Source organism: Muntiacus reevesi, chromosome 4 (assembly GCF_963930625.1).
Source record: "Muntiacus reevesi chromosome 4, mMunRee1.1, whole genome shotgun sequence".
In the NCBI taxonomy this organism is placed as follows: Eukaryota; Metazoa; Chordata; class Mammalia; order Artiodactyla; family Cervidae; genus Muntiacus; species Muntiacus reevesi.
The window spans coordinates 132083976-132103050 of NC_089252.1; the positions used below are offsets into that span (position 1 = coordinate 132083976).

General features: G+C 34.4%; 1 protein-coding gene across 1 annotated transcript in view; it reads left to right on the forward strand.

Moving 5' to 3' along the window:
* LRRIQ1 (leucine rich repeats and IQ motif containing 1) overlaps nucleotides 1–7741 on the forward strand; it is a 184037-nt gene extending 176296 nt beyond the window's left edge. Inside the window, exons 24-25 of the mRNA XM_065935480.1 lie at nucleotides 893–953; nucleotides 7571–7741. Of these exons, the coding sequence (XP_065791552.1) occupies nucleotides 893–953; nucleotides 7571–7741 (232 nt within the window). The remainder of the gene's footprint in view (nucleotides 1–892; nucleotides 954–7570) is intronic.
* Nucleotides 7742–19075: the final 11334 nt, after the last annotated feature.

Consider the following 19075-nt stretch of genomic DNA (forward strand, 5'->3'; position numbering starts at 1 on the left):
ATATCCTATTTCATTGTGAGTAAAGAAAGGAGGAATAAAGCAATCAATAGTTGAGGGTTTTTTTTTTAGTTTTGCTAAGTGTTCCTATTGATGCAAGTACAGTTTACTTTATGCTGGTATTAATTGATTTAGCATAATTCACAACAAGATATTTTTAGGACTATAACCAATGTAGTGTAACTCATAGCTTACCATCTATACTAACCAAATGAAAGAGGTCTTCTTTAGAGATTTAAAAGCATCTGTACAGATAATGTGAAAAATACAAACAAAACATTTCAGGATGTATTTTTAAGATACTTAAACATTTAACAACACCAGTTACTCCTTAATTAGTTGTATTTAAACATATAATGCAACAGGTGATTATTGATGGATTTTCTCTTTTGAAAACATAACATATAAAGGAATATATAAGTAATAATATTTTAAGAAAAATTTTTTTCAAAAACAGAAGTTCTTGAAAAGCCAAATACCAATGCTCTAGCCTTAAACAGAAGTTAATTGTGAGCATAAGTATAATGCATTAAACATACCAGAGCTATTTTAAAAATAAGAAGTTTTGCCTTTCTTACAAGTAAGATATATAAGTAGATGTGGTACAATACTTATCCTTTCTATAATTTATTAACTAAGATTATTGGTACTTTCAGATTTTTTCTCTGTGTATGCGTTTATGTTTGGCAAATTTAAAATTTATGTCAAATTGAATTTTAAAGTAACTATGAAAAGACATAAATTTGTATATATCTTTGCATTCACCTAATTTAAGAAAACAATTCTTTCCATTTTGTATACTATTGATTTTTCCAGACTTTTCACTGGGGATGTTTTTCATAGTCTTCCTCTACATTGGTATAATAATATGATTTCTGTTTTTGTCACTATGCAGCAATCACTTCTTGCCTGAGTTAGATCCAGACGTACTTAATGGTGGAAGAGTTCAGCTTGTGGTAAGAAATGTGTTTAAAGTTCAGAAAAAATGTTGTGGACAACAGTACTCAACAGATGGCACTTTAAGATGTGTCAATAAGTAGTATAAATTATGAAAATACCACACAATTGTATCTTTTGAGGATAATCTCAACATATTAAATATTAAAATAGTACCATGTTTTCTTGGCTTATAATATGACTTTAAAATATGATGTCAGCTTAAAACACATAGTTTATCTGGTAGATTTTAAAATAACAAGATGCTACTATATGTCCAGGTTGGATGCATGAGACAAGTGCTCAAGGCTGGTGCACTAGGATGACCCAGAGGGATGGGATGGGGAGGGAGGTGGGTGGGGGGTTCAGGATGGGGAACACATGTAAATCCATGGCTGATTTATGTCAATGTATGGCAAAAACCACTACAATATTGTAAAGTAATTAGCCTCCAACTAATATAAATTTTAAAAAAAGATACTCTGGGCAAGAAATTATATAACAATATTATTGTCTAGACTATTTTAAAAGGAGGATACTTGAGGGAAACAGCAAAGCACCCTCATGACTCAAAAAATCAAACCAGATAAAAATTAAAAAGTAGTTGTGTATTCAACCATTCTAAGAAGTAAAGTGTAAATGGTTGGAGTGTTAGGAGCAACCAAATTCTAACATGGTGACCAGAGTGTATGTATACTCTAGACAGTATAACTCATGTGCATTTCAAACGTCAGCTGAAATGTATGATATCAGAGGAAGCCTATGTTAACAGAAGGAGAATGGCCAATATGGAATCTGGAGAAATAGAGTCCCCAAGCAAGAAATGTTAGTGTTTACAGAAATTTCCAGAAAAGAGGGTACCCTGACCAATGACGGAAGTGTGTGGCCTCCTTGGCATGTGAAAATGAAGGGCATCAAATAACCCTCACTTTATGACACCTTCCATTTATATCAACCAGTGAATGTTCCTTGCTCAAACTTTACATTCACTGAGAAAACTGATTATAAGTTAACTTACCATGTAGAATTTAGTATAAAAAAATAATGTAGTCTCTAATGGGAAATAATATTATCATATCCAGAGCAGTTATATTCATCATTCTCATTAATAACTCATTCAAGGAGTTTCCTGAAAGAGGAGAAAAATTAGGACAATAGTTAAAATTAATGTGCTTATGGAAATATTTACAGAAGGATGCACATATTTGAAATAATCACTAAACAAATATTTTCTGGCATTTTAATAGAAATCCCTCTGGCAGAATGACATAGAGATTACCCTAGGAAAAGTGGTACCTCAGGCTATTAGCACCCTACATATTATTGACTAACTCTCTCACACAGATTTTTGAGTAGCCACTTTGGAGCAAAAATCAGGAATATAAAGTGCCAAGGAATGCCACAATAAAGGAAGGGATATTACATTTAATTATTATACTTCTAAAAATGAATGAAAACTGATTGGGTAGATTACTAATCAAAGTGGTTCTATGAGATTAACCCTTTGACATTAATCTTCCTACATATCCCATTATATCACACTACCCACAAATGTATGACGAATATATAGCAATGATAAATACTTTAAAAAAATATATTGAAGAAGAACAGCTGAACACAAGACAGGGGAATGGAGCCAGAATTTATGCTAAAAGGATACTGGGCTAATTGAAGGCCACGTTGTGTGGAAATCTTGCAAGGTGTTCGGGAATGAAAACTCTACTTGTAGGAAACTTGTGCAGATAATTGTACAACTGGGACCAGGCCATAACTAAGGAAAATCTTGAAATGTTAAAAGGCTGCAACAGCTGCTACTATAAGATCCTCAAAGACATAAAAATACCACGCATAATAAAAGGACAGAAAATAATCAAACAAAAAATGATCAAATTTTAATTAGAGGGAGATGGATATGCAAATAATGCCATTATAAATTCTGAAAATAAAAAATAATATCTTTGAAATGAACCCTGGATTAGACAGCATAAAAGAATTAGGGAAAGTTTATCTACAAAGGAACAATAGATTGACAGTTGACATCATATCAGAACAAGGCATACCAAGAGATGGAGCTATTTCTTAATATAGGGATAAATATAAATATCATCTAGAATACTTTGTCACTGAGCTTCAAAAGTGAGGACAGAATTAGACATAGTCAAACATTCAAATGCTCGGTTTTGAGGAAGCTAATAAATAATACCTCTGTTTTCCAAACAAGATTAAAGTTATTGTATGATAGACAAGAATGAGAAAAATGCAAACAATGCTTCCAAATATATATCAATATATATAAATACTTCCAAATATATATCAGAAGGCATGTCATAGATCTAGATAGATCTATGTCATAGATAAGACAATTGCATTGCTTATTAAACTTATCCTCCCAAAATGCTAGCATTTTCCTGCAGGAGACACTCATAGTTCAATTTCTCCAGAAAATATACTTTGAGATTCTGATATTTGAATGTAGGATGTTTATTGGGGAAGGCTCTCAGGAACAATTCCTGTGAGAGGAAAAAAACAGGATTAAACAGAAGGAGAAGGTGTACTGCAGTAGAGTTAAATCACAAATGTTAACATTAACATGTGCAAGGCCCTTACAATTATAACCTATCAAACATTGCTTATAAAAATTCAAAGACATATACCATATGCATGAATTGTTATTTTTTAGTCACTAAGTTATGTTCAGCTCTTTGTGATCCCATGGACTGTAGTCCACCAGGCCTCTCTGTCCATAGAATTCTTCAGACAAGATACTGGAGTGGGTTGCCACTTCCTACTCCAGGCATCTTCCCAACCCAGAGATTGAACCCGCATATCATGCATTGACGGGCAGATTCCTTACCACTGAGCCAGAGAGAAGTCCTAAAGAAGGGTACAGCCGCTGTAAAAAAAATAAAGGGGGTCAATTTCTCATAAAGTTAAATATATACTTATTTGACTCAGCAGTTGTGCTCCTAAGCACTTTTTCTAGAGAGATGAACTTATGTTCAATCAAAAACTTATACAGAAATGTTCATAGTAGTTTTATTTGTGATAGCTGAAAAGATTGGAGATGACCCAAATCTCATCCGGTAAACAAATGGTGGTACATACATACAACAGATACACAAAAAGCAGCAAACAAGAATAAACTCATGGTATACACAAAGATGTTCATGGATCTCAAGAGCATTTTGCTAAGTGAAAGAAGACAATTTCAAAGTGTTGTATACTGTATGATTTCATTTACATAACATTCTCAAAACTATGTAATTATAGTGATGGGGAATATATTAGTGGTTGCCAGTTATTAGATTAGGGGGAGGTATTACTCTAAAGGGAAAACAAAGAGGTTGTTTGGAGAGATGGAATAATTGTTATTCTGATTGTGGTGGTAGTTACATGAATTTATACATGTGATAAAATGTCATAGGAGCATAAATAAACCGAAAACAAATAGTGCATGTGAAAACTGGTGAATAAGGTCTATGGTTTAGTAATTGTATGGCACCAATGTCAATTTCATGTTTTTATTAATTGAACTTGAATTATACAAGATATCATTTGGACAAGCTGTGTGGATGCTATACAGGTAACTCTTAGTACCAATTTTGCAGCTTCTATGGGAGTTGTAAATCGAAAAGAAAATTTTTGAAAGTGGCTGAACTTCATGTTTAAGTTCTGTGCATTTTATTACATGTAAATTATAGCTCTATAAAGCATGTAAAGTGCCTTCCATGCCCACATATGTTACACAACAAGGCCTCTGTCTTATTATATGAGAGGGGTTTGCACAATGATGACAATGTATTATGAATGGAGGGGTATGCATACCTCAGCTTTCTGCAATCAAAGAGAAAAATATTTTTAAAACACTTATATTACGTCTAAAAATAGTACAATGATGTGGTATGTTCATAGCATCTACAGTAATTTTGCAATAATTAGCATATTATTCAAACAGTTAAATTAACTAGATCTGTATTTCACAGATGTAATGTACAGTGAAAGAAGCAAAATGCAAAAAGAAGTTAGGTTAATTTTGAAATAATATTCTAAAAACTTTTGAATATGCTTACTCAAAACATATGTAGAAATACTGAAAAGTAGCTTACAAGTGAATTTCACCTTATGATATTTTATTTCTCTTTTTAAAAAATATCTGCATAATAAGTAAATAGGTATTTATTTTATGTGTGCTGTTTGTCTTCTAAAAATACAAAATTTTAAAATAAATATTTAATAAAATCCTGTTTGTGAAAAAATCATAAGAAAGAACTGACTGTTCTTTATTAAATGGAAGAGACTCTCTACTTTAAATTAAGTCACTTGGTTTGAAGGTGAAGCAGGATCCACTTTCTTAGAAGTCGTGTTCCAGAATTCATACCACTCATTTCATTGTGAAAATATGGGAAAAAAGAATATTACAAACTTTGTAGATGAGGCTACAAACATGACCTGATCAGAAGACAAAGACCAAGAGTTTTGCAAAATCACTATTTAAATATTTGCTATTGCATTGCCCATAAGAAAATTCTGATCTGACACAAATTAAAAACTGTTTATCATGTTAGAACTGTGAAGAATGTTTAATAGTACAATGTCTTGGGATTAAACATACAGTTTTGTAGAACAAGTATTAAAAGCAAGGTCAATTTTATTCTATTTTGCATGTATAGTATATCCAGTTTACATGACATAGAAGAAAAGATATATTTCCTTTATGATTTCTCTACTCCTTAACAGTAAGAGGAAGGATAATGTTCAATTTGAAACCAGTGTTTTCACAGATAGAATTTGAACATAAATACATATGTTCCTGAGTCAAATATGCCCCTAGACATGTAACTAGCCTCTATGAAATTTCTAGGTTTGCATTTAAGCTGTGAGGTGGCACCATTGTGAAAGTGTGTGTTATTGTTAAATTTAACTTCTAAATTTGATTCAGTTTTAATCTGGCTTAGTTAATAACTGATACTGTTTTCTGTTTTGGAATAAACAATCTTTTGAGTGTTAATGGCTTAGATGATAACAAGATTTTTGGAAGGCATGTTCACAAATATTTTCTTGACATATAGGTGTCATCTTGTCTGGAGGAGGGTGAGATTTCTGCTTTTTAAGTAGGCATAGTGAAATTATCATTAAATTGAAGCAAATAAAACCTGATTTTAAAGTCCCAAGGCTTATAGTTAAAGCCTCTTTAGTCAGCAGGAGGGTCCCTTATGTGGTTAGCATGTTTTTCCTTATTGTGTAACTGATGTCACCAAAATCTATATTGCTTTGATAGCCCCCCCTTATTCCTGATTGGTTCTTGTGATGTCTCAGAATTGATGGAGCTATAGTAATGGGACCATTAAATACATACCCTTGTGCACTAATGAAATAAAATCCAGAAAGAATGTATAACATTTTTCATCATAAAAATCGTAAGTGTAAATTGTGAGCCAGTTGTCATTTCACTTAAAACAGTTTTCTACGGAGGCTTTTTTTGACAAAACAATGGTATCACTTAGCCAGGTGCATTTTATTTTATTTATTTATTTTTTTTATTTTCACATCTGCCTCCTCATGCCAGGTGCATTTTAAAAAGTGGCTCATGCCCTAGAGTTGCTTCTTCTCTGAGTTCACCAATAGCAAACTTGCTTATTTAACAATGAGAGAAGGTGGGAGGGGGGATGCAGACATCTGAATTTGAAGGAAGATGATCTTTAGGTTCTGGTTTCATGAGTTTTTGTAGCGCATCATATAGGGATAGCTTTGTAACAACAGTGACGGTTTGATGGTTTTATTTTACTCTAAATTTTTCTCACATCAAATATTAAGGACAATGCTTTCTCACAGGATTTCAAGCATCCTGTGGTTTGGGTAAAGTTCCAGCTACTCTGAGGCCACTTTGCTTTCCATCATGACATTTTCTCCCATTTAGGGGCCGAATCCTGATAAATCCTTACTTAATGATATTAGACATTATGTAAAACAATATTTATAGCCAAGAGGTGATTCTTTTAACTCTTCAGTTCAATCCAAGATAGTAATAAAACTTCAGAGAGTAATTTGAGATGAAATAAATTACTTAATACATATGTCCTTAAAATATCTTGAAATTTCTATATGTCTACCCTTACTCCCAAATTAAACTGAACATAGAGTATTTTACATTAATAATGACTAGTGATAAAGTAGAGAGCTTTCGTGGCTTTGTAGTATACAAATATGGGATGAAAGGCATTTCAGGGAATTTTATAAGTGGTAAAACATGAATATTGCAGAAAATAATCCAATGTGACATTTCTAACATTCAATTAAAAATTAAATAATATCCTTAGTAAATAAGTGATGTTAAGCTATTTAAAGTTTCATCAGTTGCCTTTCAGATTGATTTTCGTCAAAATTACTGTACTGAAATGTTTTCTTTTGTTGTACAGACTCAAATAGCAAACCTCAATTTTAAAATCGGCTCTTATTTGCAAAAAATGCTTTGACATAGTGCATTTGTTCTGCCTGGGCAGCAATAAAGGATTGTGGTATCATTTTGAAGAAGGTTGTTTGACAGAGCCTGTTTGTTTATTTGGGGTAATGTGAGCTGCATTCAGAAAATGCCATATTTTGTTTCATGATTGTATACATTCTCTCCCATTGCTCCCAGGCAAGACTTGTAAGCAGAGAAGACACGGATTTAGACCTTTTTTCCATGACCAGTGGAAGTGCTTTGTCTGTGAAGACAGAAAAAAAAATTCAGGCACACAGACACTCAGCAGGATCTTCAAGTAAGTTGTGGTTTCCTTCAGAATTAATTTCAAAATCACAAATGAATTGATGAAAACTAATGCCAGCAAGCATTCTTTTACAGATAAGGAGTAGGAGGCCAGCAACCAGAACTGCCCAAAACTATCCATTTGAATTTTTTCTTCTCTGAATGTCTTCTTTTGATATAAACAGAATTAAATTATTTCTAAAATTAACAGCATCAGTTTTTATTTTAATTCTGTTCTGTGACTCAGTGATTTACTCCTCTACCCCCATGGATCATATTGAATTCTTTGATCATTTAGTTCTAAAAGAGTTTGTTTAGGTTAATTGTAAAAAGTTGGATTTATATATCAAAGTTATGTGTTTTGGTCTTTTGTGATTAATTTAATATATATTGTAAGTAAAGTTTGTTTTGAAGGAAATTTTTTTTTTAAATAGCAGACTTTAGATAATAACATTATACTGTCAAAACCGTGCTCTTAAAAGCTATTTCCACTGAATAGATGACAGTTTGTATTTACTAATGATGACTTTCTACATTTGAAAACTTGTCACCCATTTATTAAATTGGTAATATAACTATATATATATATCATGGTTTCAACAAGAATTACAAAGCAATTCTTTACTCTGAAAAGGATGTAAACATTTAAAAACTATCTGTATCTTAGGGTATTTGAGAGTAAGAAAGCCTAAGTTTTTCAAACTCTTCATTTAACTTACACTGTAAAGATAGCAAAACATTTTCTAGAGTGTTATGGTATATTAACACAAAAGATGATTTATTTAATATCATATTTTGTTAATTTTGCCAAAGTATAGTAAACCTCAGAAGACCACATATTAACTTACACTTCATTTTAAGTAATAGTTATTCTATAAAAAGATTTATTACTCATTGATTGTATGATTATATACACACAAAGTCAATATTTATTTGAATATGAACAATTCAACAATCCAGATAGTGTTCTTCAGATAAATGAAAACTTCAAAATGATTCTCTGACTTTTCCTCCAGATGCTTGGCATTATTAGATTCCAGTCATTTAAATCCATTTATATGTGTAAATTTATTTTAATGAATTTTAATTTTGTTTTAAAATAATTTTAATATATCTAACTTACAAATATTTCCCAGAATCTGGTCATGAAAGGTTGCTCTGGTCACTATGGTTGAGAAACATTTTAGGTTAGTTCACTTATGTAAAATTATTCTTTTAATACAAATTTTCTAGAGCAACAAAATGTGATAACGTCAGATGTTTTATATACATATATAAAACATTTCATAAGGAATCAACCTGTGCTACACATAATAGTAAATAATGCCATATCCATTCTAAGCATTGCATATTACAAACTCATATGATACTGTTTTGAAGTAGTGTGGGTAAAAATAAACAAACATAATAAAATTTTTACACAAATTGCCTTTTCACTTTACATAATATCAAAGCTTCTGTTCGAAATGTACTATATGAATGTTAAAACATAAATAACTCAGTAAGTCAGAAACTATCCTGAAATGCACAAGCTTCATCTTTCACTTACATAAAACTGAGTTATAGATTTTAGAGTATATAAGATCTTCATTGAGAGTTCGTTTCTTCACACTTTCTCTAAGAAACTGTAATAAGGCCATTCACACTGTAGTTTCCATTAGTCGTCAGTAAGTGACATTACTGTAAACACTACTAATGACTAAGTGTTCATTAGGTGACAATTTAAGACAAGCCACTTTAGAAAATATTTTTTATTAAATAACAGAATGAATATGAATAAATACTATTTGCCAAATTCTTGTCATACTAGTTTACTCTAACATCCATGTAATATAATGGTGAAGGATATGACCTCTGACATCAGTTTGCCTAGATTTGTATCATAAGTTAATTTTCTCATCCTTAAAATAGGAATGATACTACCTTGTAGAATTGTTTTAGGATCAAATATAGTGCATTCACTTCCAGTAGTCATGTATGGATGTGAGAGTTGGACTATAAAGAAAGCTGAGCACCAAAGAATTGATGTTTTTGAACTTTGGTGTTGGAGAAGACTCTTGAGAGTTCCTTGGAAAGCAAGGAGATTAAACCAGTCAATACTAAAGGAAATCAACCCTGAATATTCATTGGAAGGACTGATGCTGAAGCTGAAACTCCAATACTTTGGCCACCTGACGCGAAGAACTGACTCATTGGAAAAGACCCTGATGCTGGGAAAGATTGAAGGCAGGAGGAGAAGGGGACGACAGAGGATAGATGGCATCACCTACTCGGTGGACATGAGTTTGAGCAAGCTCTGGGTGTTGATGATGGACAGGGAGACCTGGCATGCTGCAGTCAATGGGGGCGCAAAGAGTCGGACACGACTGAGCAACTGAACTGAACTGAACTGAGAGAGCATTCAGAATGGTATCTGTCTCAAAATAAGTACTTAGTAAATGTTCTTTGTAATTGTTGTAAAAAAGAAAAATCAGTTGAGGTAAGATATTGAAGTCTGTAGTATCTAGTCACATGACTAACTAGCTTGGCTTAAAAGAAATGTCTTAATAGTTCTTTAACTGGAAAAAAAAAATGGCATAGCTTATTATACATAGAAATTTTTTAACTGTCAGTTTTTGTGTCCTAGGCCCCCATGGCACTGGGCCAACCACTTAAAGTCTCAGTATTTTGAAAGCTCTTTTCCTCCAGCTTTCTCTCTCAAAATCTTGTCACCTTATTAAAACTAAAATATTTCTTTCAGCTTCGCAAGCCAAATCTAGAGAGTAGTTTATGGGTTACAGCTATAAAACTTTTTCAGCCTTTGAACTTTTCTAGTTATTTCTCTTTCAATACTGCTATAATATTTGGAACACATATTCTTTAGAAATAGATACATTCAGGTTTAAAATTCCCACTCCACTATCACAGATAAGTTGTGTGACCTTGGGTAAATTATTTAACCTCTAAGAATGAGCTTACTCTCTATAAAATGGGAGTATAATGTCTATCTCATGGAATTTTAGTAAGGAATAAATAAGTAAAAATATACGTAAAGTATGGTGATGCATTGCCTAGTAATAAGTAAAGACTTAAAGTATTGTTCTTGTTTATATTGTTCATTATTGTTGTATGTGTTGTGTTACTGTTGTATTATTTTTAAACAATTTCAAGGTAGAGTTGTCTTCCTTTTCTGTGTATCAAATAATAGCAGAATTATGCCATCCATATAAAGTAACAATGTCTTTTCTTAAAGAATTTCCTAAGGTTTTTGTTCTTTTCCTTTTAGGTCTTACTGCCTTCTTAAGTGAGGCCAAGGAAATCTGCTACCAAGTTTTCTAATCTATATTGTGATTTGAAAATAGATGAAATAGGTCACATTCATATTTTTAAATATGCCATTATGAAATGACTAGGCAAAAAAATTCCTGATCTAAACAATATTTAGTTAAAAATATTTGATATCCTTAAATGATTTTGGTTTTCTCAATTCATTTCCCACTTAATACTTAAAATAAAGGATGCATTACAATAACTCTATTGCTCTAGCAATTTAGAGTTTATCCAATTTCTTTTGTCTTTTCTGACTTATATGATTATTTTTCTTTGATAGATAACATAAATGAGACTTAGAGTGTTTACTTATTTGAACGTTGGCACCAAAAACTTAGCAAATGAAAGCAACAACTTGAATCCATCTTTTCTCATTCCAAACTCAGTGCTATACTGTCTTCTGTTCTTCCTTGGGCTAAAACATGTAGCTTAGTAAGAATATAGTTCCTCTTATCCATTCATTCTTTCTGGAGCCATTTATTGATTGATCATTGCTCGCTATACACCTAATTTTGGTTTCCAGTTGCCTTCTTCACATTATCTCTGCACTTTCCCGGACATATTCCATTTTCAAAGTTTGCCAGAGACTGAGAATCCAAAATTCCTCTGTAATAGTGTATAATCAACCCCATATCAGCTTCTTCTCTGAGCATGTCTAAACTCTCATGAAATGTAAGCCCTTATAATATGGTCCTGAATTTACTGAACATGGAAAAAAATATTTTTCAAAAGTAAAGTTGCTAATGTTGTTGAAATGAAGAAGGCTTCTTGGAGGCAGTATACTTGATCTGTACCTAGACTGACATTTGGGATTTAAGTAAGGGGGAAAAAAGTGGAAATAAACCATCTAAACAAAGGCAAATGGTGAAATATGAATACATATTTGTGAAACGCTGAGAAGCCTGTCTGGACCAGAGGTTCCACATACTGAAGTGATATAAAATAAAGTTGCATTAAAAATGAAGCCTAGTTTCAAAATAAGTTTGAAAATGTAGTGGAGGAATGGGGCTTTTCTACTGCTAATGAGAAACTAACAAATATTTCTGAAAATACCCTATTATTTTAGAAAGCCTAAAATCAGTTGAAGAAAGACATTCTGAGTCAATCCTAACATTTTACAATGCCTCCAGTATATTGACAAAATAATTTTACAGCTCTTATCAAAACAGATTAATCTGACTATCAAAAGTACAAAGTGAAATACATGGTTTACTAGATGCCAGTACCCAATAGTATATGGGGATTGAAAGAGTAAAGGTGTTAGCTAAAGTAAAAAATTTCAAAGAGGACCATTAACATTTATTTTAAATTTACTAAGTACATTCCATTAACATAATTTAAAGTTTGCAAGCAAAGAATTATTAGCATGTTATATATTCATGTATTTCTGTGCATATATATGTACATATATATATGTGTGTGTGTATATATATATATAATTTGTACATAGCTGTAGTATATACATATAATATGCATTTTTAGTCCCTCACTGAGTAAACTTAAGATTAAAATAGTATTGCATATCTGTGGGTCATTATATAAACCTCATCATGGCCACATGCCAAAGAATTGATGCCTTTGAATTGTGGTGCTAGAGAAGACTCTTGAGAGTCCCTTGGACAGCAAGGAGATTAAACCAGCCAATCCTAAAGGAAATCAATCCTGAATATTCATTGGAAGGACTGATGCTGAAGCTGAAACTCCAATACTTTGGCCACCTGAGGTGAAGAACCAACTCATGGGAAAAGACCCTGATGCTGGGAAAGATTGAAGGTGGGAGGAGAAGGGGGTGACAGAGGATGAGATGGTTGGATGGCATCACCAACTCAATGGACATGAGTTTGGGCAAACTCCAGGAAACAGTGAAGGACAGGGAAGCCTGGTGTGCTGCAGTCCATGGGGGTTGCAAGAGTTGGACATGACTTAGCAAATGAACAGCAACATCGTGAGTGCAAGCAGTGGCATGCCTGCAATAAGTAAAGCAAGGTACAGAATCATTAAGCAAGTACAAAGATGGATAGGTACAAGACTTACAATAGCCAACACAGTGTTGAAGAACAAAGTTGGAAGACCAAAACATCCATGGGAAAAGCAAATTAAAATGAGATACCACTGTACATCTATTATCAATAGAATTGCCAAAATCTAGAATACTGGCAAAACCAACTGCCAGCAGAAATGTGTAGCAACAGGATCTCTCATTCTTTGCTGGTGGAAATGCAAAATGGTACAACCACTTAGGAAGACAGTTTGGCACTTTCTTACAAAAGTAAGCATACCCTTACCATATGATCCAGCAGTCGTGCTTCTTGGTATTTATTCAAAGAAGTTGAAAACTTACAACCAAGCAAAAGCCTGTGCATGGATGTTTATGGCAGCATTATTCATAATTGCCAAAATTTGGAAGCAACCAAGATGTCCTTTAGTGGGTGAATGGCTATATAAACTGTGGTACATCCAAATAATGAAATATTGCTCAGTGATTAAAAAAAAAAGAAAGGAGCTACTAGGCCTTGAAAAGACATGATGGAAACTTAAATGCATATTGATAAGTGAAAAAAGTCAACCTGAAAAGACTGTTTGATTTCAACTATGTAACATTTTTAAAAAGGTAAAATTATGGAAATGGTAAAACCATCAAAGGTAGTAGAGGGTTGGATGGAAGATGAATAGGTTGAGTATGGGGGATTTTTTTCAGTTCAGTTCAGTTGCTCAGACGTGTCCGACTCTTTGCAACCTCATGAATCGCAGCACGCCAGGCCTCCTTGTCCATCACCAACTCCCAGAGTTTACTCAAACTCATGTCCATCGAGTCGGTGATGCCATCCAGCCATCTCATCCTCTGTCGTCCCCTTCTCCTCCTGCCCCCAATCCCTCCCAGCATCAGGGTCTTTTCCAATGAGTCAGCTCTTCACATGAGGTGACCAAAGTATTGGAGCTTCAGCTTCAGCATCAGTCCTTCCAATGAACACCCAGGACTGATCTCCTTCAGGATGGACTGGTTGGATCTCCTTGCAGTCCAAGGGACTCTCAAGAGTCTTCTCCAACACCACAGGTCAAAAGCATCAATTTTTCAGTGCTCAGCTTTCTTCACAGTCCAACTCTCACATCCATACATGCCCACTGGAAAAACCATAGCCTTGACCAAACGGACCTTAGTTGGCAAAGTAATGTCTCTGCTTTTTAATATGCTGTCTAGGTTGGTCATAACTTTCCTTCCAACTAATAAGTGTCTTTTAATTTCATGGTTGCAGTCCCCATCTGCAGTGATTTTAGAGCCCAAAAAAATAAAGTCTGACACTGTTTCCACTGTCTCCCCATCTATTTTCCATGAGGTGATGGGACCAGATGCCATGATCTTAATTTTCTGAATGTTGCACTTTAAGCCAACTTTTTCACTCTCCTCTTTCACTTTCATCAAGAGGCTCTTTAGTTCCTCTTCACTTTCTGCCTTAAGGGTGGTGTCATCTGCATATCTGAGGTGATTGATATTTCTCCGGGCAATCTTGATTCCAGCTTGTGCTTCTTTCAGGCCAGTGTTTCTCATGATGTACTCTAGGACAGTAGAAATAATCTATATGATACTATATGCATACTGCCATTCATTATACATTTTCCCAGACCTATAGAATGTACAAAAGCAAAGCCTGAGAATGAACTATAATGTAAGCTTTGTAATTTGGGTGATTATATTTTGTCAATTTAATCTCATCATTTGTAACAAAGGTACCTTACTGATGGGGATGCTGATAATGAAGGAGACTATGCATATGTGGGACAGAAGATATACAGGAAATCTGTGTACCCTCCTCTCAATTTTTCTGTGAACGGAAATTACTCTTCTAGAAAAATAGTCTTAATAAAAAGTGAATGGGAAAAAAAGAAAAGGAAAAAAATGAGGAGCTCAGAAGGCTGTTCCTCACCACCTATTGCCTGAGATTAACTTCAGAACAGGTGGGATTTAGCTTTTAATTTTATAAGTAAATTGCCCAGAGCTAAGGAGGCTGAAAGTTGTAGGGCTGAGACTCAAATCTGGGTCTTGTGATTCCTAGTGTAAGGATATCAATTGCTTCCCATCCAGCTTCTTGGCATCATAAATGTTTTGCTTCTGTCTATCTCAGTGTACAGATGGAACATTACAGACAGTATCATGAATTATAATTTAGTTTTTGAAAAGTATAAAGATGAATTGTATATGATTAGCACATAGAAAGCACTTCAGAGAACAAATGAATTTATCAACCATTGTTGCTTTTCTCCTATATCATATATTCATATAACCTTATTTTTAAATGGATATTATCTTCTCCAGAACAAGGGAAACCATTTCCATTAGCATTTTATGGCCTTCTCTCTAAATTGTTTGTATGAGATTTAGCCTAGTTATTGCTGTTCTTTAGTCACTCAGTCATGTCCAGCTCTTTGAACCCCATGGACTACAGCACACCAGGCTTCCCTGTTCTTTACTATCTCCCAGAGTTTGTTCAAACTCATGAACATTGAGTTGATGATGTTACCCAACCATCTCATCCTCTGTCACTCCCTTCTTCTCCTGCCTTCAATCTTTCTCAGCACCAAGGTCTTTTCCAATGAGTCGGCACTTCACATCAGGTGGCCAGAGTATTGGAGCTTCAGCTTCAGCTTCTGTCCTACCAATGAATATTTAGAGTTGATTTTCTTTAGTATTGACTGATCTCCTTGCTCTCCAAGGGACTCTCTCAAGAGTCTTCTCCAGAACCACAGTTTGAAAGCATCAATTCTTTGGCACTCAGCCTTCTTTATGGTCCAACTTTCACATCCCTCCATGACTACTGGGAAAAACTATAACTTTGACCACACAGACCTTTGTCAACAAAGTTATGTCTCTGCTTTTTAATATACTTCTTAAGTTTGTCATAGGTTTCCTTCCAAGGAGCAAGCGTCTTTTAATTTCATGCCTGCAGTCAACATCTGCAGTCATTTTGGAGCCCAAGACAATAAAATCTGTCACTGCTTCCATCTTTTTCCCAGTTTGCCAGGAATTGATGAGACCATATGCAATGATCTTAGTTTTGGATGTTGAGTTTCAAGGCCAGCTTTTTCACACTCTTTCACCCTCATCAAGAGGCTTTTTAGTTTCTTTTTACTTTCTGCTATTAGAGTGGTATCATCTACATATCTATGGCAGTTAATATTTCTCTCATCAGTCTTGACTCCAGCTTGTGATTCATCCAGCCCAGCATTTTGTGTGATGGATTCTGCATATAACTTAAATTAGCAGGGTGACAATATACAGCTGTGACGTACTTCTTTCCTAATTTGGAACCAGTCCACAGTTGAATGTCCAGTTCTAACTGTTGCTTAGAAAGCACTGAAGATGACTGCAGCCATCATATTAAAAGACGCTTGTTCCTCGGAAGAAAAGCTATGATCAACCTAGACAGCATTTTAAAAAGCAGAGACATTACCTTGCTGACAAAAGTCTACCTAGTCAAAGCTTTTGACTAGGTTTTTCCAGTAGTCATGTATAGATGTGAGAGTTGGACTATAAAGAAAGATGAGTGCCGAAGAATTGATTCTTTTGAACTGTGGTGTTGGAGAAGACTCTTGAGAGTCCCTTGGACAGCAAGGAGATCCAACCAGTCCATCCTAAAGGAAATCAGTCCTGAATATTCAGTGGAAGAACTGATGCTGAAGCTGAAACTCCAATACTTTGGCCACCTGATGTGAAGAACTGACTCACTGGAAAAGACCCTGATGCTGGGAAGATTGAAGGCAGGAGGAGAGGGGGATGACAGAGGATGAGATGGTTGGATTGCATCAACGCCTCAATGAACATGAGATTGAGCAAGCTCCGGGAGTTGGTGATGGACAGGGAGGCCTGGTGTGCTGCAGTCCATGGGTTGCAGAGTCGGATACAAGTGACCGACTGAACTGAACTGTTGCTTCTTGACCTGCATACAAATTTCTGAGGAGACAGGTAAGGTGATCTAATATTCCTGTCTCTCTAAGAATTTTCCACAATTTGTTGAGATCCACACAGTCAAAGTTTTTATCATAGTCAATGAAGCAGAAGTAGATGTTTTTCTGGAATTCTCTTGCTTTTCCTTTTTCTATGATCCAGCAGATGTTGGCAATTTGATTTCTGGTTCCTCTGCCTTTTCTAAATCCAGCTTGTACATCTGGAAGTTCTTGGTTCACGTGCTGCTGAGGCCTAGCTTGAAGGAGTTTGAGCATTACCTTGCTAGCATATGAAATAAGTACAGTTGTCTGAACATTTTGGCATTGCCCTTCTTTGAGACCGGAATGAAAACTGACCTTTTCCTGTCCTGTGGCCACTGCTGAGTTTTCCAAGTTTGCTGGTATATTGAGTGCAGCACTTTAACATCATAATCTTTTGCAATATGAAATAACTCAGCTGGAATTCCATCACCTCCACTAACTTTGGTCGTAGTGATGCTTCCTAAGGCCCACTTGACTTCACACTCCGGGCTGTCTGGCTCTAGGTGAGTGACCACAGCATCGTTTTCTAGGTCTTAAGACCTTTTTTGTACAGTTCTGTGTATTCTTGCCACTTCTTCTTAATCTCTTCTGCTTCTGTTAGATCTTTACCATACTTTTCCTTTTCTCCCTTGCCTTTTGCTTCTCTTCTCTCAACTCTTTGTAAAGTCTCCTTAGACGACCACTTTGCCTTCTTGCATTTCTTTTTCTTTGGGGTTGTTTTGGTCACCGCCTCCTGTATAGTGTCATGAACCTCCGTCCGTATTTTTCAGGCACTCTGTCTAGCAGATCTAATCACTTGAATCTATTTGTAATCTCCACTGTATAATTAATTATAAGGGATTTTATTTAGTTCATACCTGAATTGCCTAGTGATTTTCCCCATTTTCTTCTATTTAAGTCTGAATTTTTCAATAAGGAGCTCCTGATGAGCCACAGTCAGCTCCAGGTTTTATTTTTGCTGACTGTACAGAGCTTCTCCATTTTTTCCATATATATGTATATATGTAAACATATATACAAATATGTGTTATATATTAGGCTGAGTCTATCATAGAGATGATATCTAATTCAATTAAATTCTAAAAAATTCTAAACTTTTTAGTACTTCTGTACCTTATATATAATATAGCAAATATTACAAATATTTTAAAAAGTACAGCTTAAATTTATTTTCAAAAATAAAAAATTAAAAGTTTTATTATTTTGTTTCCAATACTCTGGGAGGTGGGTCATAGAAGATCTTGCTGTGATTTATGTCGGAGAGTGATTTGCCTATGTTCTCCTCTAGGAGTTTTATAGTTTCTGGTCTTACATTTAGATCTTTAATCCATTTTGAGTTCATTTATGTGTATGGTGTTAGAAAGTGTTCTAGTTTCATTCTTTTACAAGTGGTTGACCAGTTTTCCCAGCACCACTTGTTAAAGAGATTGTCTTTTTTCCATTGTATATCCTTGCCTCCTTTGTCAAAGATAAGGTGTCCATAGGTTCGTGGATTTATCTCTGGGCTTTCTATTCTGTTCCATTGATCTATATTTCTGTCTTTGTGCCAGTACCATACTGTCTTGATGACTGTAGCTTTGTAGTAGAGTCTGAAGTCAGGCAGGTTGATTCCTCCAGTTCCATTCTTCTTTCTCAAGATTACTTTGGCTATTCGAGGTTTTTTGTATTTCCATACAAATTGTGAAATTATTTTGGTATTTCAAAATTATTTTTATATTTTAAAAACATGAACAGTATATCTCATGTGAAGGAGCTTTGGTTTTTCTCTCTGAATGTATTAATAATGAGTTCTATCCAATACAAAGATTTGTTAGTGAATTGCAGTGTTAATTTTTAATGTGGCATGACCCACATCATTTTAATGTGGCTGATCCACATCAGCCATCTCTCTCTACTTCCACAGTAAGGAAACTTGATTGCGTGAATATAGTTGTAAATATAAATGACTTTATTTTATGAATATAATACTAGTCACTGGTGCTTCACTGGTGAATTCATCTCCCCATTTTGTCATCTTGTTGCTCTCCAACCCTTCTGTCACCCTACTCCTAACCTGTATCTCCTTTGAAATTTTACTTTTCAAGGATCCATGATCTCTTAACTAGC